Source organism: Buceros rhinoceros, unplaced genomic scaffold (assembly GCF_000710305.1).
Source record: "Buceros rhinoceros silvestris isolate BGI_N320 unplaced genomic scaffold, ASM71030v1 scaffold15297, whole genome shotgun sequence".
Classification (NCBI taxonomy): Eukaryota; Metazoa; Chordata; class Aves; order Bucerotiformes; family Bucerotidae; genus Buceros; species Buceros rhinoceros.
The window spans coordinates 27,199-47,350 of NW_010420585.1; the positions used below are offsets into that span (position 1 = coordinate 27,199).

The 20,152-nt window shown below is 47.2% G+C and overlaps 1 protein-coding gene across 1 annotated transcript in view; it reads right to left on the reverse strand.

The window, feature by feature from the left end:
* The window catches only part of JARID2 (jumonji, AT rich interactive domain 2), a 45,995-nt gene that overhangs the window by 12,153 nt on the left and 13,690 nt on the right, over positions 1-20,152 (reverse strand). The window contains exons 3-10 of the mRNA XM_010139362.1: positions 13,613-14,630; positions 9,566-9,849; positions 9,249-9,467; positions 5,067-5,159; positions 4,519-4,637; positions 4,285-4,355; positions 3,322-3,436; positions 868-895 (exon numbers count right to left, since the gene is read on the reverse strand). Of these exons, the coding sequence (XP_010137664.1) occupies positions 868-895; positions 3,322-3,436; positions 4,285-4,355; positions 4,519-4,637; positions 5,067-5,159; positions 9,249-9,467; positions 9,566-9,849; positions 13,613-14,630 (1,947 nt within the window). The remainder of the gene's footprint in view (positions 1-867; positions 896-3,321; positions 3,437-4,284; positions 4,356-4,518; positions 4,638-5,066; positions 5,160-9,248; positions 9,468-9,565; positions 9,850-13,612; positions 14,631-20,152) is intronic.

Consider the following 20,152-nt stretch of genomic DNA (forward strand, 5'->3'; position numbering starts at 1 on the left):
GTTGTTTTGGCAGAGAGAAAGAGAAAGATTTACTGTGGAGTAAATGATGGTCCACAGCTACGCAGTAACAGCAATTCAGACCAGGACATTGATTAAAAGAAAGACATTAAACACGGCCTTGCCCGCACAGTTCTTGGTGAAACACTGGGGATCTGCGGCAAGCTCTTTGTTCAGCCCTAGTCTGATGGTGTTCTCTAGATGCCCCAGGACACAAAGTCCCCAAAACAGCAGCGCGAAACTGGGTGCTCTGACGAATCAGAGAAATTGGCAACAGAATGACGTTCGCTTTAACAGCACCAAAACAGCTAACTATGGGCAGGAGCTTCCATCCTGTAAGCGACAATACATGTTGTTGTTTTATCACCACTGGTTGTCTTTATTACCTGTGCATCAACCAAAGGATCTTTTTATTTAATAACAACTTCTGTTTGTAACGATCAAGAAACCACAAATCACCTGTACTGTTAGTACACTAAGTAACCTAAGACCTTCCTCCCTCACTAACTAAACAAACCCCACGTCCCTTGCAACAAAAGACAGACCTGGCGAGGAGCAGCCAAAGCAGCAGGAGAGATTTAAAACTCTGATGGGTACGTGCAGAGTTGCGCACCCTCCTTTCTTTAGAAGCCAGAGAAGCCGCTGTCCTCTGTGCTCCAGGCCAGCAGTTTTCCCTACGCCGAAGCGACACGAAATAATGCAGGAGACTCAGGGCTGAGCCTCACGCATCCAGAGAGCTGCTATTTTGCTGGAAGCAGGGAGGCACTATGATGACAATTAGTTGCTCCTCTCGTTTGTGCCCTGCCAGAAGAGTAATGGGTTTACGTCCCACCCAGAAGATACCCGTTCCCAGCATCTGCTAGCTGCTACCTGGCCACTGCGACCGAAGCGATGCAGGCTGCGGGGGAAACACGGTGCAAAACGCGGGATTCCCAAACCTGCTGGCTTGAGCTGCTGCCATGCTGTGCGTTACCTGTGACACTGTCTGTGTTTGTGATGCTCAGGCAAGGAAAAAGCATCTCCAGATTTCTCGTGATTTAGCGGTTCACTTTAGGCAATGAGACCTCAACCTAGAGCCCATTTGTCCCCACTCCAGGCACACACAGAGCCAGTTTCCAACCCTGCCAACGAGTGAAGAGAAGCAATCTGGAAAGATCTGGGGGAAAGGGTGCAGTTTTCTTGTCACTCACCCAGTCTCGCCACCGGCTGCATACAGCGTTCTGCTGGCCTTACACACCTTGTCAGGATACTTGCTTAGCACACACGCTAATATTAATGCCGCGTGCGTCACACAGTTACGCTGCTCAGTGAGCCTGTAGGAAGCTGCACTTGCTCTGATTTGAACATCCTGCTGCTGCTTACTGTATTGATGATGACTTTGTCTGTGTTGATCTTCAAGCCGGCAGCCAGAAGAGATGACAGCACCTACTCATACAGCTAACTGGAGCCACAGTAAGGTCTCTGATGAGCCGGTCACCCAGCGTACATCGACTGACTCCTTACATATACACTGACAATGATCAGACCTTGCCAGGAAATCCCAGGATTAGAGAGAGGTGAAGAACATCTTGATGAGAATCAACAACAGTGACAACTTCAGAGCAGCTCCGTGTGCGTAGTGTATTACTGTAGTTACACTATAATAACGGATTATAAATGGTGATGAAAACATTTTAAATTCAAATGCAGAAGAGAGCAGAGCCCTGTCTTTCCTCTGAGAGTCAGAAAATACAGCTGGAAGAGCCGAAAGGTTGAAGCTTGCAGACCCTCTCAAGGTGGGCCGGGGAAGAAGCACGAGAGGGATGCGTGAAAAGGAGGGGCGGCACAGAAACGTGTGGGACTGTCTGACTGAGGGCAGCTGTGCCACATGCTGCCGTTCCACTCATCCGCAATTCTTGATGTACCTACAAAAGTGGGAAGTACAGACTTCTGAGAGTCTTGGGCAGAACGTGATTTTCTTCTCCTCCTTAATGGGCACTGTGGAACCCTCCAGAGCAACAAGGTTAGGTCACCGTCCTCTGCCCTGCAGGGAAATCGAGTTCTCCCCTGTTTACTCTTCAGGAGGTACGACCCGAGAGATAGTGACCTGAGCCATCTGCAGCTAAATGAAGCACCTCTGATTTCAGTACCACAGGGATCTGTCCTTGGAAGAGAAGATTTCCGGATGCTGGGTGGACTGTGCAAGACAGAGGAGAGCTTCCGTGCCCAGTGGCCTGCTTTGGTATCATGGAAGCAGTGCCTGAAGCCATGGCTGGCTGCATTCAGGCCCCTTCAATCCCAAAAGGCACATGGTTTGGCAGGCGTGGTATGAGAAGTGGCCTCAGAACTTAATTAGGGGCTTCTCAAACACCTTCTGCTTGGAATTTACTGTCGTTCAAGACTAGATGGATGTCACAGAGAGAAACAGACCCACCTAAGGTTGAGGACAACCTAGTCCTGATAGCGTATTATTATCTAAGATTACGGAATCCTGATGCATAGAAGGAGGAGCGGAGCCACAAAACGCCCATGACAAAGTGACAACCCCACAGGCCTGCAGCACAGTCCAACGTTTACCCTTACCCCTGCTTAAAATATTTGGAGAGAGAAGCTCCTGCTTGAACAGTTCCCTCCAAGATTTCAAGTCCTTTTTTGGGGGCCATGTGCTCTCCCAATGGCAGCGGGGTCTGCGCCCCTGACATCAGCAGCAGCCAAGAACGAGGGAGTGCAAGGTAATGACCAGGTACACACTGGCACGGGAATGAAGAGCAGCTGACACCGCCACTGCCACCGTGGGGACTCCTGAATGCACAGGGGGTCTCCTGACACACCGAACAGAGCACCAAGGGCTCTGGGAGTTCAGAGCTCACGTATGCACTGAATTCAGGAAGGGCTCTCCACGGTCAAACCCACGTTTAAGCGGAGCGTTAAGTCTCTTTGCACAATGTGTGTACAAAATATTAAATGTAGCCAGCAAGTGACTGGTTATGTCCACACTGAGACACTAGAATAATTGTGTGTGATCGTGTTAAAGATTATCATATGGTAATGAAAAAAATTTCTGTGACAGAAAATACTAGAGACCTGGTAGATAGAGAGTTCAAGGTATTTTGCATAAAATAAGGGAGCAGTGTTGGATTAGCCAGGGCACGGACTCAATCACTTACAAGTAAGTGGCACTGCAGAGCGAACTGACCAGCGTCTCTCTGCCGGCCTAAGGAAAGCCCTGCCTTGACTAGCTCTCACATGGCTTCCACCTCATGAAAACTTTGTTTCTGAAAACCCTTTGTCAAGCAGAAACAGTTCACTGCCAAACAGGAAGAGAATACAACCAGCAATACCTACCAAATGCAATCAGCACCAGTGTGTAAGTAGTCAATGTATGGAAGGTGATTTTGGTCTCGAGACCAGCATGAGGTAGAAAAGACCATGCCAATATTTAGCCAAGGAATTGTCACTCCTGAAACAGAAATCGAAAACAGTTTTGACTGACTGTGGTTTCTAATCAAAAGACAGCCTGAGAGGGCACTTCAGTTGAAAATCTTGTTCTACCCACGAGCTGACCCGTAAGTTTTAATTCTTCCTACCATACTGAATAATTCACAAGAGAATAATTTAACAAATTCAGTGTTTTCCAATAACAAAATATCTATCAGCCACTTACAGTGCCCTTGAACATATTTGTTTTCTAATAGCTGTAAAAAAATGTTTGTTCTTCCGAGCATGTACAAACGCCTGTAATCCAAGCTCAACGCCAGTGTTTTCCAATAACAAAATATCTATCAGCCACTTACAGTGCCCTTGAACATATTTGTTTTCTAATAGCTGTAAAAAAATGTTTGTTCTTCCGAGCATGTACAAACGCCTGTAATCCAAGCTCAACGCCACTGAGTAGGGGCGGTTGCTTCACGTTGTCCTGTACTTGCAAACAGGTATCCTGTTTCCCAGCTGGTCTGTTGAGGCTCGCCACCTGCACAGGCACTGAATTACGCTTTCAGCTGACAGTTCTACTAGTAAATTCCAATGGCTCATACGCAGCTGGAGCGCTCGTGAAAATTCATTTAGAGAACTCGTGTGCTGCAAGGACGACCGGTTCCTCCCAGGTACACGATCCCAACTAGTCATTAATTCTTTATCTGCCCGCCTGCTACAGTCCTTGCAATACCACCTGCTACGTACAACTGCGTGTCTACCCCATCCACTGGTGAACGGAGGGCCCACAAAGAGAGAGGAGACTTTGCTGACTACACCGCCACATTTAGAAGACGCTTAACACCCGCTGGAAACACCGCAAAGAGCCTCGCTTACCAGGCACAGCACCAAGATGTCGCAGGATGGATCCTGTATTATTAGGAAGGACTGTGAGGTTCCATCCATGCCTGTTAGAGGAGTGACACAGAGGCAGACACGCGTCAGTGCACGCTCCCACTGCTGATGTCCCCAGCGCCGCGCTGCCCTGCCGGCCTCGCGCCTCCACCTCCACAAAGCACAAGGCAGCCAGCACAAAGCTGCTGGCAAAGCGAGTGGATTTGGTGATCTTACCTTGAAAATGGTTCAGATTTTCCCACGGGAAAGCCGCTCCCATGGGTGTTGGTATCTACTTTTCCACAATGCACTGCTACGTGGCAATCTTTCTGTTCCACTATCCGCCAGTACTCTTGCTGTGGGAAGAGAAAGCAGTAACGCCTTTTAAATTCACTGAACAAAGTGTCTCTCATTAGAATGTAAACGCCAGAAATTTACAGGGCTTTCATGACCTCCCTATAATTCAACATAAAACACTGTTTAAAAATAAGAACAGAAATACTTAAAAATAACAATGAGTTGGGAAGAGAGTTTAGATCCTCTTGGCTCCCGTCCTTCAGCACACGACAGACTAAGACTTCTTTCTCAGTTCACAAACACCTTTATTAGAAACGTCCAAAAAATTGAAAAGGAAGAAGCAGACCATGTCTGTCTAACCCTTTATTTTTCTCCCACACCAGACAGCCTTAAACTGCTTATGGTAATGCCTGAACGTCAACTATACCAAATCCTCATAACTCAGCCCCCGAAATAAAAACTCTTACCACCCCCTGTGCTAGCCTCACCTCTACTTCAGCTACTGTAGGCTCCTTTGTGAAGCACATGTTCATGATGTTTCTTGCTGTTCGGTAGAAGGTCGTTAAAGAAACAGACCTACCCTGTGGAAAAAGAAAATAAAATTAAAAGTGAAAATAAAAATTGTGCCTCCATTCCCCCCGGCCTCACTTTTCCTTGCATGCTCAATCCCAGAACACAAAAGGGGGAAGAGGACAGTGTCTCCAGAACACACGTGGGTCTAAAGCTCATTTCTTATCTGAGGGACAATACCTCGAAAGGTACAGAAACTTCAATCACGTCAAATCACCAAACCAACCCTCTAAAAGGGCAACTGAACATTCCTGGAAGGCCACGTACTCCACCTTGTCCGATAGGGAATGGCCCAGCTTTCCGTGACACATTGCAAGAGCCAGTAGGCAACTCTACCTGCATTTTACAATCAAATCCACTACGTGCTCAAAGGACCACGTGGCTCTTACATACAGTGAAACAGGTAAAGACGACTTTGGAAATTCACAGAGACGTCCGGCATCACGCTAGTATTGTGTGTGAGGGAAGAGGTCACAAAAAGCAGAGTGTACCAAGATTACCGTAATCACCTGCTTACAAAAACTGGGTATGCCCAAGTTGCCCGATGAAAGCAGTTCAGATGCAAGGAACCGGGACCTGTTACTACAAGGCTGAGAAAAGAAAACCACACTAAAATCACCAAATGAGCGCATTCTCTCTCGGCACTGCTGCGGAACTGTACGAGAGGAGGATCTGACTTGGTCTTCTGCTTCCACACGCACCTGTAACACCAGCTGCTCTGGGAAGCACGTTCTGAAGGCTTTGACAGCAGGAGCACGAGAGCCTGTTTGCTCCTTTCAGGCCAGACACACCAGTACACCCAGAGCGGGATACCCCTACCGCCCTCTCTGCTTCAGGGCAGAAGGAACACCCTGGGAAGCTCTGAACCCGCAGAGCTGGCAGCCACCACACCAGCTGCTGTGGCCATACTGGTTTGGGAGCGCCACTCTGCAAACGTGAAATTGAAAATCCCTTTGTCCCCTCGCCAGAGCCACCGCTCCTTCCTCCACCTCCTGGCTGCCCATCTGAGCAGCCACAGGTTTACAGACTCCACGCGAAGGAACGTTTTATCACTCGGACTGTTACCTTTCTAGTTTTTCAGTTATGAAACCAATCTACCAGACCACTTCAGTCTTTCTTCTGTTCGATTTATGTAAGAACTATGCCCAGGAGTAAAGTAGAAACAACTCTACAAGCAGCTTTTCCCCCACAGGCCAAGTCTATCACTTGGCCATGCTCCTACGTTGTAACATTGTCACTTTAATTGAATGCAGCATAATTAGCTGTAACGAAAAAGTTTGTGAAATGCCTGGGGGCCGGGGCTCTCTGAGTCCCATAAACATCAGAGTGGGATGCTCTGCCATACAACGAGCAATTTCCTTCATCTTTTAATGCCCTCATGAATCAGTTATTGAGGCAGCCCTTTACAACAAAACCTCTCATAAAAGGCAGCGCTCGCACCAGCGGCGGCTTGAGCATAGACCTGACCACTCGCTCTGCAGCAGCTTCCTCGGTTCGGTTCCTCACCTCTTCCTCTTGTCTTACATGGAAAAATAAGAATAATCTCCCAAGATTAACTGTGTCTTTCCGTTTGCCATACATGCAGCAAGCAAGAAAAAAGAAAGCGGAAAACCTGAACAGTTTAACCCTTTAAAATTGCACGTATCCATTTCTTCCCCTATCAAGAATTGGTATTTTTTTAGTCCCCCAAAAGTTGTAACACCACTTAAATGGTTGAGGGGTTATTATTGTCCATTTTTGTTGTTAGTTTCATTTTTTTACGATTTTTTTGTAGTACCTCCTAATGCCAACTCAGAAAATAGAATGCTGTAATGGAGCAATTTAACCAGAAACAAAATTAATTGCTGAAGAGTAAAACACCCTTTTCGATGCCCTCAGAAGCATCTCAGCAGTTCAACAACCGTCCTGGGAGCTTCAAGCAACTGAGCGGAATCTCTGTTGCTGTGACAGTGCAACAGAGAAAGATTTAAGGAATAAAATTTCCTATTTCCTCTCCTGATTCTTATCCACAGCCTCTGCATCTGCTGAGCGAGCCAGCCCTGAGCATCATCACCACCACCGCACCTGAGAAGGATGCGGCAACACCAGCGTTAAAAATATTAAAGAAAAAAATCAGCAGAAAACAGAGATTTCACAGTAGTCACAGGTGGGAAGGAGGGAATCCTGTTAAGTAGAGTCGGAAAATGCTGGGTCGCCCGCTGAAGAGAGCTCTCAGCACAGCATTTCCGGGACGGGTTCATGGGAGGGCTGGCAGAACGTGCATTGGGGACTTTTTCTGCACATCCCTCACTCGGGTCTGCTAGTCAGCCTTCAGTTTGTTCTGTATGCAAACAAGTGCTGTTTCAGTCTGCTCCAGCACAGACTTTTATGATGTTTTCAGAGCTGAAATTGTGGAAAGAGGACTGAAAAGGTTGCAGCAGATCTTTCTTGAAGCAAACAGCAGCTTACTTCACGTACTTACAAACGATGACATTTGATCAGCCAGGTGGAAAAGCCAGAGTTCGCAGTAAAGAAGGGGAGCACGGCCGCCTGCAGCACACACGTAAAGCACGGCAGGCCTTGCAGCTGGGAAGGAGCAACGCTGGAAAGAACCCGGCAGCCCCGGCAGAAAGTCAGCCAAACACAGCGGAGGCTGACTCTAACCTTCACACGCAGCGTGGCGGTAAGTGCTCCTCAAAGACTGGACGCCTCTTTCTAAACACACCTTCCCGCTCAAGCCCGCGCTGACTGCAGAAATGGCTAAAATCCTAAAGGAATGGCCTCGTCAAGCACAGACTTCATGGCCTGAACTGGAGTACGGCTGCATGACTACCCCGTTCTCCTCCAGCCCTCCACCTACGGACCTCGGCATTGAACAACGGGTCTGACGCTGTCAGTCCTGCTGGTGCTTTTTGGGCAACAACGGCAATTTGGGAGCTCACAGCCTGCTGGGGTAAAGGCTGGGGCTCAGCCAGCTCAGGGTGCGTTCTGCTCACTTGCCTTTTTTTATTTTCTAAGCCTGATTAGGACACTTCTCACAAAATCCCATCTTGCTTTTTGAGTTACTCTGCAGCTTTGAAACTTCAACTCAGGACTTACACTGGAAAAGATGATGGAGGCACTTGCTCACTAAGTTTGAGGTTGTTCCTACAACATTCAGGTTAAGTTTTATCCAATTTTTCATTTAACATCATTAAGACCAGCATATTAAGCACGGAAATGCCTCTTCGCTGTTCACAAATGCCGCTGTCCTTAGTTAAGCTTCTCTCCAACAGCAGCATGGCAAAGACATTGCTTTTCAAAGGCAGGATTGGAGCCGGCGACCCCGAGTAAAAGAATTTTCGGGCTGGCAAATCATAACAGGCTGCAAAAGAAACCTGAAGCAAGCTTTTAAAACTCAAGTCATGAGCTCACACGGTCCCTAAATAGCTTAACAATGAGCCGCTTTGGGCTATCTGGCTTCATTTCTTGGTGATGGAAGCGAGATTGGAAGGAGGAGAACAGCATATTCCTTTACTGGGCACCGACACTCAATGCCATGTTTCTCTCAGAGCACAGCCACACAATTCAACGCAACTCAAAACTGCACTGTGAGCTGCAGTGCCAAGTCCGTCTCCAGAGCCTGCCAAATAAAATACAGTGAAAGAGTCAGCATTCCTTCGTACACGGGTGTACTTGAGAGAGGACCAAGCGTCCGCGTGACTGTTAGAGCTGAGCAAAATCTGGCATCGGGGATGAAAACAGTTTGCACTTCAGCTTGCCCTTTCTAAATGTAGCAGTATTTCTAGTGACGCGCGCTCCACGAGAGACTTGGAATAAGAAAGCAGAACATTACTTTAAATGTCACTAGAAAACGAAAATACGAACTGTGTCTGCAAGGATAATTGGGCAGAATGAGGAGATGGAGGGGGGCAGAGCCCAGTGCATCCCATTACGACAATAACACCTTCCGGCTTTTCCAGACATCCCCCAAGAGCCCGTGAGATCAGGGTAAAACCCAGCTGTGATAGCTACGGGGGTGGCACTGCAGCCCATCGGCTCCCCGCGGACGACTGGATTTGTGCCTGGGCAACAGCATCATCTGTTCTGCAAGTCAAAATCGGCAAAGCCCACCTCATTACCTTGTATATACACTTGTGTAAGTCGCTAAGGACTCCCTCCTCCTCCTCCTCGTCCTCCTTCGTGGTCTCCTTTTCCTGAGCGAAGAGCCGCCGCCTGCCTGTCTTCAGTGGGACGTCGACCTCTTTTAACTTGTTGCGGAAGCCATTTTTGTGAACCACACCATTGATGAGCCCGTTTTTGGACTCAAACCGGGGCAAGGAATAGAACTTGTAGGCATTCTCAGAATGTCCCTCATGCGGAAGCCATTTTTGTGAACCACACCATTGATGAGCCCGTTTTTGGGCTCAAACCGGGGCAAGGAATGGAACTTGTAGGCATTCTCCGAATGTCCCTCCAAAGGTCCTTTCCTCTTCTCCAAGATTTCCTTTTCCAGCAAGACCTCCTTCTCCAGTTTCTTGTGCTCCTCGGAGGAGAGGGAGTCGTAGGAGAGCAAGTACTGGCAGTAGGCTTCTTGCAGCTTGGCCAGCCTGTCCTGTGCAGTTTTGGGGATGCGCAGCATGTCTGCCAGCTTGTTCCATTTCTTGAGGTCAGTCACTTGCTGCATCCCCCCCATCTCGTTGATTAGCTGGACGAAGCAGGCCAGGTCAAGCTCGCAGCCTCCTGGGATCCGTGCGGGCCAGGCAGCAGAGGAGGGGAAAGGGAAACACAGGAGCAGGTTAGAAAAGCTGCGGACAGCTCGTTTCAAGCGCGCTGCCAGGATGGCACATACTGAACGTGCCACCTGTGCAGCTCCTGTCACTGAGCAGGACTGTCCTGTCCCGTACATCTCCTGCTAAAGACAGGCGCTGTCTTTAGCCACTCTTTTGCTGGCTTAGTTCATCCAGCAGATCATATTTTGCTGTTTGCCACAGCCTTCCCTATGCTTAAATTAGCTCTCCTCCTCGAGTTTCATCCCCTTCTCTGAGAGCACCCCCAGCTATCTCCTGACACGGTCATTACCCAGTGACTGGGAGTCGGGCGTTGCCCAGCTCTTTAACAGCCTACGCACTCCCCCCCTCCCCGCTCCCGCCACCAGTCCCATATCTGGTTTATACCAGGAAGAAGCAAAACAAGTGTCAAGATGTGGACTGGTGATCAAAAGGACGAGTGAGGCAGGGGGTTGTTTGGGGTCAGTGCCTGCAACTGTGTAAAAAGGTTCCAGGCACGTTACTCTTCCAGTTTGAGACCATCCATATTTTATACTCCATTATGGTTTTGTATGTTTTAACACATTTCACACTCCAGTCAAAAAATAAAAATGGAGGATTATACAAACTGCAGCATAAAAAGCAGCCAAATGGATGAGGAACAATAAAAGAAACATCATAAATCCTCTTAAAGCACAGAAATAAATCACCAGTAGAAAGCAGGAAGGAACGGGCCAAGGACCACCTACAATTCAACAGGGCGCTGCCGAAGGAAAAAAGGAATTAATACCAAACTCGCACCAGCATTGCTGCTGCCACATGGTCTCTCCTTTCTCTTTAAGAAAAGTAAAAACCCCATTATGTTGCAGCCATTTCAGAGCATTTAGAAACACCATTACACAACAGAGAAGCATTATGGTCAATATTTCCTGTCGGATGCACTGCTGCAGCCGCTGAAGGCTCAGCAGCGTAAACCCGCATCCGACTTTTTGGGATGACAACGGTCGTGACCGAGGCAGGGCTGGGAAAAGGTGTGAGAAGAGGGGAAAAGATTTTAGCTGCCACCACAAGCAAGGGTAAATCTTTGAGGAGTGTATGACAAGGGTGGAAGCAGGGCCATGGGGCACCAAATGTACCCAGTTTGGTAACTTTTATTTTTTTTAATCAGAATGGGGAAGGATTGAATCTGAGAAAAGGTACACACCGTGGAGCGGGGGGGAACAAACACCCAAGTGTTTTAATCTTCCCCCCAGAATAACTTTTAAGCTGGCCTCTATTTCAGGCTGTGACTTTTTTTGGTCTAGTGTTTATGTAGTGTTTTAATAAGCTAAAGGCACAATTCAAGATGCCTTTCCGTGCCCATAGACACGGTGGCCTACACAAAGCTGAGTAACCCACTCCTAACTTTCGAAAGAAGTGCTGTCCAGGTTCAACACGTCCTCCAGCGGGACAAGCAGCACACAGGCGGCTTAAGGACCTAGTTTCAACACTGTTTAAGAGCTATTTAAGAAATGCGATTTTCTCCCGCATCATGGGACGATCGCTCATCATCACTCCACAATATTTGAGCTCGAGCAGCGCATCGTTCACGCGGAGCCTTGCCCATCTGGCAGACCCTCCGCAGGGCCAGCTACAGCTCAGGTTTACAAAACGAGCTCAGTTACAATTTCATTTCACAGAGTCACAACTTTTGGAAGCATTTATATCTCGGGCTGAATTTTTCCAGGATTGACCTAAGCATGTGGCTTAAACGTTCTTTGAAAGGCTGAGGCAGCGGTGGGGGGAAGTAGTTTTACCCCCATTTAAGCTCTTAGAGCAAAACGGCTGGAATAGGAGACCTGGCACATCCTGGGCAGAAACGGCATCTGACTTTTCTTTTTTTTTATTTATTGTCTTAATTTCACTGTTAGGAATATTTTTACATTACTCATTTAAAAATGAAATCTTAAATCTTCAGGTACGCGTTTAATACCAAACGCTGGCACTGCACAAGCCCTTGGCATAACTGCCCCTTCCTCCAGCGCAAACGGGATTTGGCCCTGAAAGCAGGATATGTATCCACGTCTACTTAACTACGTGTGCACTTATCACCAGAGATTATTTTATATCTTTCCCGCTAGAACCAACAGATTTCTTATCTGTGTACACCAATGATCTCCAGCTTCTTTTCTCCATTTTAAATTTAAACACAAGATAGGTAGAAAATTAATTGCAGGAAGGATACACAGGATGCAAATTTTATAAGCGACCCCTGTTTGCTCTGGTAATATGGCACCCAGCAGAATAGAATCCTTGCCTATTAATTAGGCTTTTAGGTGCTTAAATAATACAAATAATTAACAGTAATGCCATCCTAATGCCAAGTTAAGGTTTTTCATTAAAAAGTTAACATTGTTCCAGGAGCGTTAATCGAGCCGTCTTGCACATTTTCTCCTCTCTCTTGCCAGTGTAAATTTAATCATTATTCTTCACTATTAGCATACAACCATTGCATACATTAGGCATACAAAACGTTCGCTTATCGCTGCTTGAGCGATTTTAATTTTCAGATTTCCTTGAACATTCTTGCCCGGCGATTGCGGCAGAGCGCTAACCCCCGTTCCCCTTCCTCAAATTCTGCCGTTTCTCCGTGGAGCCCTGCATCGGTTCGCCATCAACTCTGCAATCTCTTTGTGTGCTTTTAGGCATTTTTCACTCACTCACCATATGTGATATAAAATAAGGTCTGGAAGCGGGGTGGGGAGGAACGAACTGTAAACAGTTTAAAGCGTGTCCTTTCATCCAACTAGCGCCGATAGCTGCCTCGGATCGGATAATGCCTCAAAGGCAAAACTCTAGCCTCAAGTGGCAACATGCAGGTCCTGTAAGCTCCGACTCAAACCACTTCAAAACCAAAGGGAAGGGCTAACAAAAATGAAAAACACGAGTTTGTTCCTACGTCAGGGCTGCAAAGGCAGTAGAGATGGAGGCGGCTCATTCCCTAGTTCATTTGTATGCTGCCCTTGTCATGTGTTTACAAACTATTGTCACATTTTTGTCACGTGTCATATCTGACAGCAGACCATAAACCAAGAATTCTGTTAAATAAGTGATTCTCACTCAGGCATTAGCCCTGGCAGACACCTGCTGGGAGAAATAATGAAACCTCCATTTTGCAATCAACCACATTTTACTGCCTATTCTTGTCACTTAATGGTTGTTAAATGTCAGCAGGTCACTGCAAATTCCTGATTTTAAGTGTCTGAGTACCCAAACAGAAGTCAGTTCTGAGATATTTTCTCTCCCCCTTGGTTAAATACTTTTAAAGGAAGGGGGGAAAAAAAAATCTGTATTAAAGCTTGGCAGCAGTGCAGCCTGTTTGGAAAACATCTTTGGAAAGGTCCAAAAAAATACTGCAAGGCAACATTTAAACAGAGGCTATCAACATCCACAGTTGCACTACCTACAAAAGCGAACAGCAGGGAAAGGAGAAGGTCCTGAAATCTGAAGACTGAGACCCCACGTAGCACTTTTTTTCCTGGGTAAAATAAAGAATTGGCAGGAGGAAAGCGATGCCCTAAACCTCCTCCTGGAAAGCCCTCCGACAACCTACCTGCGTGGTGCCTGACCGACGGACGCAGAGCTCTGCAGCGGTAACTGAACAGGGGTTGGGTTAAGCATAAAGGCAAACGCAGCAAAAAGTCGTACACGGACACTGACAAGCAGCAGCAAGAGGCCAACGAAAGCACAGCCCTTACCTATGAGTGGGAGTTCGTCCATGGTAATGCCCTGAGATTTGAGGTGCTTCTTGATACAGGCCAGCCGCTGCACGTTGGGTCCCCAGCGCCTGCCTAGCTTGTGTATGTGCTGAATCTGTGTCACAAACCGCATTTCATCATTTAGCTTGCACTCAGGTCTCCAGTCTGGAGGAGGAATCACCCTGCACATCCCATACTTCTCTACCTGAGCTCGGACTGACTCAATGTATATCAGCGGGTCATGAAACTCCTTGGTGGAGGGCCTAAGGATGGGAATCTCCCCCAGCATCCCCCACCCAGACTTACTACTGCCCTTTTCGTGCTTTCCCATTGAGTCTTGTGGCTTGTGCAAGGACTCCGCTTGAGAGGTAGAACGATTTTCACAGGAGGCATTTTCAGTTTTGCCATGTGCTTGTTTCCCCGGCGTACTCTTTCCAGCAGTGGCTCTTTTCGGCCTATTTCTTTCCAAACTCTTCTCCGGCACTTCCTTTCTAAGGTGTCCATTCAGCAAAGGCTTTTCTACGGCTGCCTTTTTGCTGGCAGCTTCTGCCAAGTTGACGGCCCCTTTCATTCTCTTGGTGGGCGACTGTATTTTGTCTATGTGATTCGTCTCTTCCAGCCTCCTCTTCGAATTGCGCAGCCCCTCCCTTAACTGTCTCCCCACCTCCTTAGTGCATGTCTTTTGGTTCAACTTGCCATTGACTTTTACACCATTGACAGCGGTATTGTTAGACTTGGATGCTCCAAGGGATAGCACCTGTTTGCGGGTTTTTGCATTGCTACTTTCTATTTTCCCTGAGATTGTGTGGTTGACAGGTGAACTGGGTTTGTGGTGATTTAGTTTGGTTTCCTTGACCAGTTCTCTCTTGGCTTTGGTGTATGTGACAGTTCCCTTTGTCACTGTTGCAGTGTACTTCACAGTTTTGGACGGTGAAGGTCTGACTTCTCTCATCTTTTTGGCACTGGCTGCGTTTGCACCCGGCGATGACATTCGAGTGATCCCGTTGACTTTAGAAACCTGCAATGTCCGGCGTGTTGCAGGGGAAGCAGAAGGAAGGAAACAGAAAACAGAAAAGTAAATTAATGATGTTACCACCCTGCCACAGTGTCCCAGCTGCTGGACAACAGTATTCTGCAATCTGACTGCTGGTCCCTTCCTACCACCTTCGCGGAATGGTTTTCACCCAGACAAGAGGAGGAATCGGGCGTATATCATAAACCAATAAAATATAAATATTTTTACTAAAAAAAAGAACCAGAAGCCCCCAGAGAGCCAATCTTGCTTTCAGAGGGTACGAGGCCTCTGGCATTCAGAAGGGTGAGGCCCCTTGCTTGCACTACCCCCTCCCTTGTCTGCCTGACAGCCTGTTACGGTATCAACAGAACACAGATAGCCTGATCTACAAATTAATACTTTCATTATGTCCTTTTCTGGCCCTCAGACTCTCTCTCTCTCTCCCACCCAACTTCCCTTAAGTGCACACACGGTTTACTACTACTAAGCAGACAAAGTAGCCAGCGTGTACTGTCTGCTCTAACTGGAACGGGCACATGCTGAGATTCAAACCAACCTCCTGCCTAGACAGACGCACTTATTAAAAGAGATACTGAACACATTATGCACCCAACAGATCAGGACGGCCATGAAGGATCCAGTCTGTTAAATTAACATCTCGGGAGGCATCTTGTTGCTGAAGGCATTAATTTGAAATAAAAACATATAAAAGGAGTTTAATGCATTTCTGTGAAGTTTTGATATCTGGGCAGTTTTGCTGACACACATTCTGTGTGTATTTATCACTCACTAATGTGACACTTTGAGCGTCACATCGCTGGACTCCACTGCTTTCTGGGGACATTTAAACCCAGCTACGAAACTGAAATTTGTATTTTAACTGTAAGACGTGTTAAGCACCGAAAGCAACCCTCAGCTTCGAAGGGAATTGTGACAGCTCAGCACTGCCAAAGCTAAGCCCTGCTACAAGAAAATGAAATTCAAGTTTAAACCTCAAACAAATTTCACCATTCAAACAAGTTTCAACATTCTCACCTCCTTAAACCACTGTGAGTGCAGAAAAACACATCCAAAAAATCAGTGTCATTGATAAGAGCGCTCAGAGTGAAAGCACACAGTGCAGTCACCCCTCGTCAGCGCGCGGGTGAGTAACGCCATTCCCGCAAAGTGCTAATACCTCCCCGTGGGCTTTCAAAATCCTTCCCAAACTGGTAAGCACAGCGGCTTCTCTCCAATAAAGGCAAGAATTGTCGTCACTTGTAAAGCAGGGGTAAAATGTTATAAAACAGGGATCAAACAGAGACTGAAAAGACCATGCTGTGGTCTTGCGTGAAGCGACTTGCAGAAGAGGAACCGGAACCTGGGGATTCTGCAGACACACACGCGTATGCGCACACATGCATTTAGCACGTGCGTTTTCTCCTCTACGCTCCAGAAGCTGGAGCGGCAGAAACGTCCATTTAAACCCCATCCGTATTCTCATCTTTCCTGTGCTTCCAAGGTAGAAACATTTAATGAAAATCCAGTTAACTGATGATACGAGTTTTTACCTTGAGCTTTCCAAAGACGTATGAGGTATGATCTGGAAAGCCAACACCTGGTAACAGAAACGCATTTACCAGTTTCCCTTGAAATTCAGACAACGCTCTGCATTTGAAATGAAGGCCTAGGTTTGACTTTGATAGCACTTTTTCACTCTGCGGAGCGGACATGGGTGGAGAGCTGCCGAGACGTTACCTCCCGCCTGCAGCAGTCACAACAAGCGCTGAACATCTCTGGCTTTATAATAGCCACGAACATTGATTACAGATTTCATCTTGACTAGTAGAGAAGAACTGACTGAGGACTGGAAGGGTAGGGTAATCTGGGTGACAGCGATCACAGGTGAAATGAGTTTTCAGTTTTAAGATGTGACAACAGTAGAGAATGGACAAGACTTCAGGAAAAAAAAAAAAACATAAAAAGGCCAAATCGAAGGAATTCGCACTCAGAGAAAGGACGTAAAGCACAGGCCATTATGTCTGTTCACGAAGTTCTCTAATGAGCGGAAAATTAGAAAAGATTCACAGCAAAAAGCAGAAACACAGTTATGTGACGAAGGATACAGGAACAGCAGAAACATGTACAGGTAAAATCAGAAAAGCCAAAAGCTAAAGAAAGAGACATCAAATACAACAGGAAAAAAATGATAAATACCTAAAAAATACAAAGACAACGAAGAACAACAGAGATCGGCCACCATGCGAGGAAGGAAAACAAATGCAGCGGTTCACCCGCAGCGTGAAAGTGCTTCTTCTGCACTAGCCTTCACCAAAAGCCCCACTAACTGAATACTTACCAGATCCACAACAACCGATCTCAGCAGAAGAGCCAGGAAGGCAAGCCCCCCCAAGTCAAACGTACCGACATGACTTAGGGCAGGGCTCCTGGAAACAAACCGGGGGCGGGCAGAGCCTACCTACCTTCAAACCCTAAAACCATTCTGGAACAAATCAGCAAACAGTTAATTTGTAAACACACACCGAGGATAAGAAGATAATGTTTAAACACCAACGATAACAAAAACGCGCCCTCAAATCCACCCACAGTTTTGCCAAAATTGCACATCGAGCTAATTTAATCATCTCTGACAGATACCTGGCTGAGCAGGTGAAGAAGCACCTTGGCACGCGTAGGGCTCCAGTCACTGTCCCACATTCCATCAAACAAGCTCCTAAGACACAACCTAGACCATAAATAGCTCTAAAGTGGCTCCACAAGCGATTAACTACAGTCATCCTCAAAGAAGTTACCGTTGTCACAGCTCACTGCCACCCTGGGAGGGCATTTCAGGTGACTTTCGGCAGGGACCTCTCTTGGTCTCGGTTCTACCGAGTACCTTTATCAGTAAGTTGGAACGTTGTGAAATTTGACACGCACCTGGAAGGGGCTGTAGACAAGTTTACAAGGACAAAAGCAATCTTGAAGAACTTATTTCAGAATGTTTCTACAAGATGAGGAAGTGCTGGTTTTAAGAAGGACAAATTAAATACACGTAGGGGACGAATAATATTTGGGGACCGCAGTGAGCCGCAAAAGACAGCAGTTGCACAAAGCACGCAACTCCCTTCCTGAGACCTACTATGAAGAACGCCAAAAGGGAAGGGAAAGGAGCAGAGGTTTTCCTAAGCAGGGCTGGACCCAGCACCAGGCCAGTGCTGGGAGAATTTAGACAGCGGAGCAAGTCCAAGGGAGTGCAAAGTGCTCAAGTGTTCAGAAAATAGGATCTTTACTGAAAAGCCAAAGGAGCTGGGCTTCTTTAGTCTGAGAGAGATGACTGTGGGACAACTCAGTCTTCTGATGCATAGGGAGCTCCTCTGGAAAGAGACAGCAAATGCTCTTGCCACGTTCGCTGGGAAAGGCAGAGGAAAAAACCCTTTAACTGTCTACAACAACCATCTCAAGCACAACTAGGAAAACTTGTTCATTACTAGAGAAAGGAAGGAGCTGGAAGAAGCTGTCGATGGATCTTGTGGAGACTCCTCTACAGGAGATTCACCAGAAGGTTTCAAGGAGGCCGTAGCTACATTACTGCGCTGTCAGGAGGTTTTCCTGAAGGTTTCAAGGAGGCCATAGCGATACTACTGTGCTGTCAGGTACAGTCAAGACAACGCCTCGGAGTGAGTAGTCTGGCTGTATGGAGGTACCTTGTCACTCCAGCCTTCCTATGATTTTTTTTCTGAAGAAGCTGTGACCAGAAGTTTGAAGGGCCATCCAGAACACTCCTTCAGCAAGAAGAGATGACACAGAGCCTGACAACAAAACAGAGTCATGGCGAATGCACTCATGGCAAGATCCTCACAGCTCCTCCCCTTCAAAGGAAACCATGCCATCAGCACCATCAGCTTTAGGCCAGAATTAAAACTGCCAAGATACAAAACTCTGGACAACTGAATTCATTAAGAAAACAGCAACTTCATCACAACTGTTTAGAGTTGTCAGAATACCTCCACGCAGCGAAAGCTGAGATCTCTCAGGGCCAAGTCCTGAACGGAACAAGTACATAAGTTTCGGCTACCTCACCTCCAATCCTAGATTATAAACACACTAATTTGAGGTTTTTATTTGAACTTTGTAAAGTTATTCCAGTGATGGACGGGTGCTGCACTAGGCAACACTTGGCTTTGAGAATACCGTAAGGAATGCACTGATTTCTTTCTGGTTGCTAACTAAAGAGATCCTACAAGAAAGAAACACCGCTGAAAACTTCCTGGGGACCATCGTCTTTCTAGAGCAGACACAACATAATGGTTTTCAAATGCTTCCCTCTCTGCCCTCCCCAAATACCCACAGGTATCTTGAGTGTTTTCAGAGAGGATGGCGTAATATTTAAGATACAGCAGTACTATATAGACCAGAACAGACCACGCTTCAAACAGAAGTAGGCTGCAACAAACGTCTTCCAGCTGGAAACAAGTGGAACAAACAACGTGGTCATAATCCACCCCCAAAGCAACAGGTGGATTCAGGATTTCACATCGACGAACGTGAAATTCTGGCTGGTCAGTCATCACCTACATGCTCCTGGTCTGTACTTGTCTCTGAGGACCCATCAGACGGTTGGAACCAAAAGAAACAAGAAATTGCGGTAGGCATTTTCTTACCTTTCTACTGTTGACATGTCTTCCCCCAAACCAAACATACACTCACAGAGTCAGCCTAAAAAATTGGCCACACTGCCAGGTGCGTAGGTTCACCAAACTGGGGTCTATGCCACAGCTCCATCCTGAGGCAGTGCTTACACTGAGCGCATAAGAAAGAAGTCAATTTAATTCAAATAGAATCAGAGAATCATAGAATCGTTCTGGTTGGAAAAGACCTTTAAGATCATCGAGTTCAACCATTAACCCAGCACTGCCAAGCCACCACGCATCCACATCCATCAGCGCCACGTCTACACGTCTTTCAAACTCCTCCAGGGACGGGGACTCCACCACCACCCTGGGCAGCCTGTGCTGGGCCTTCACAACCCCAACGGCGAAGAAATTGTTCCTACTGCCCAACCCAAACCTTCCCTAGAGAACTTGAGAACATTTCCTCTTCTCCTATCGCTTGTTACCTGGGAGACCCCCATCTCCTCTCAGGGAGTTGTAGAGAGCACGAAGGTCTCCCCTGAGCCTCCTTTTTGCCAGGCTGTTAAATGACCCCAGTTCCCTCAGCCACTTCTCAGAGGACTTGCACCAGCTTCATTGTCCTTCTTTGGACACACTTCAACACCTCAATGTCCTTCTTGCAGTGAGGGGCCCAAAACTGGACACAGGATTCGAGGCGCAGTGGGACAATCATTTTCCTACTTCTGCTGGCCACACTATTGCTGATATCAGCTCAGGTGCCGTTGGCTTTCTTGGCCACCTGGGCACGCTGCTGGCTCATACTCAGTTGCTGTTGTCCACCATGCCCAGGTCCCTTTCCGCTGGGCAGTTTCCAGCCACTCCTCCCCCAGCCTGTCACGCTGCAGGGGGTTGTTGTGGCCCAAGCGCAGGACC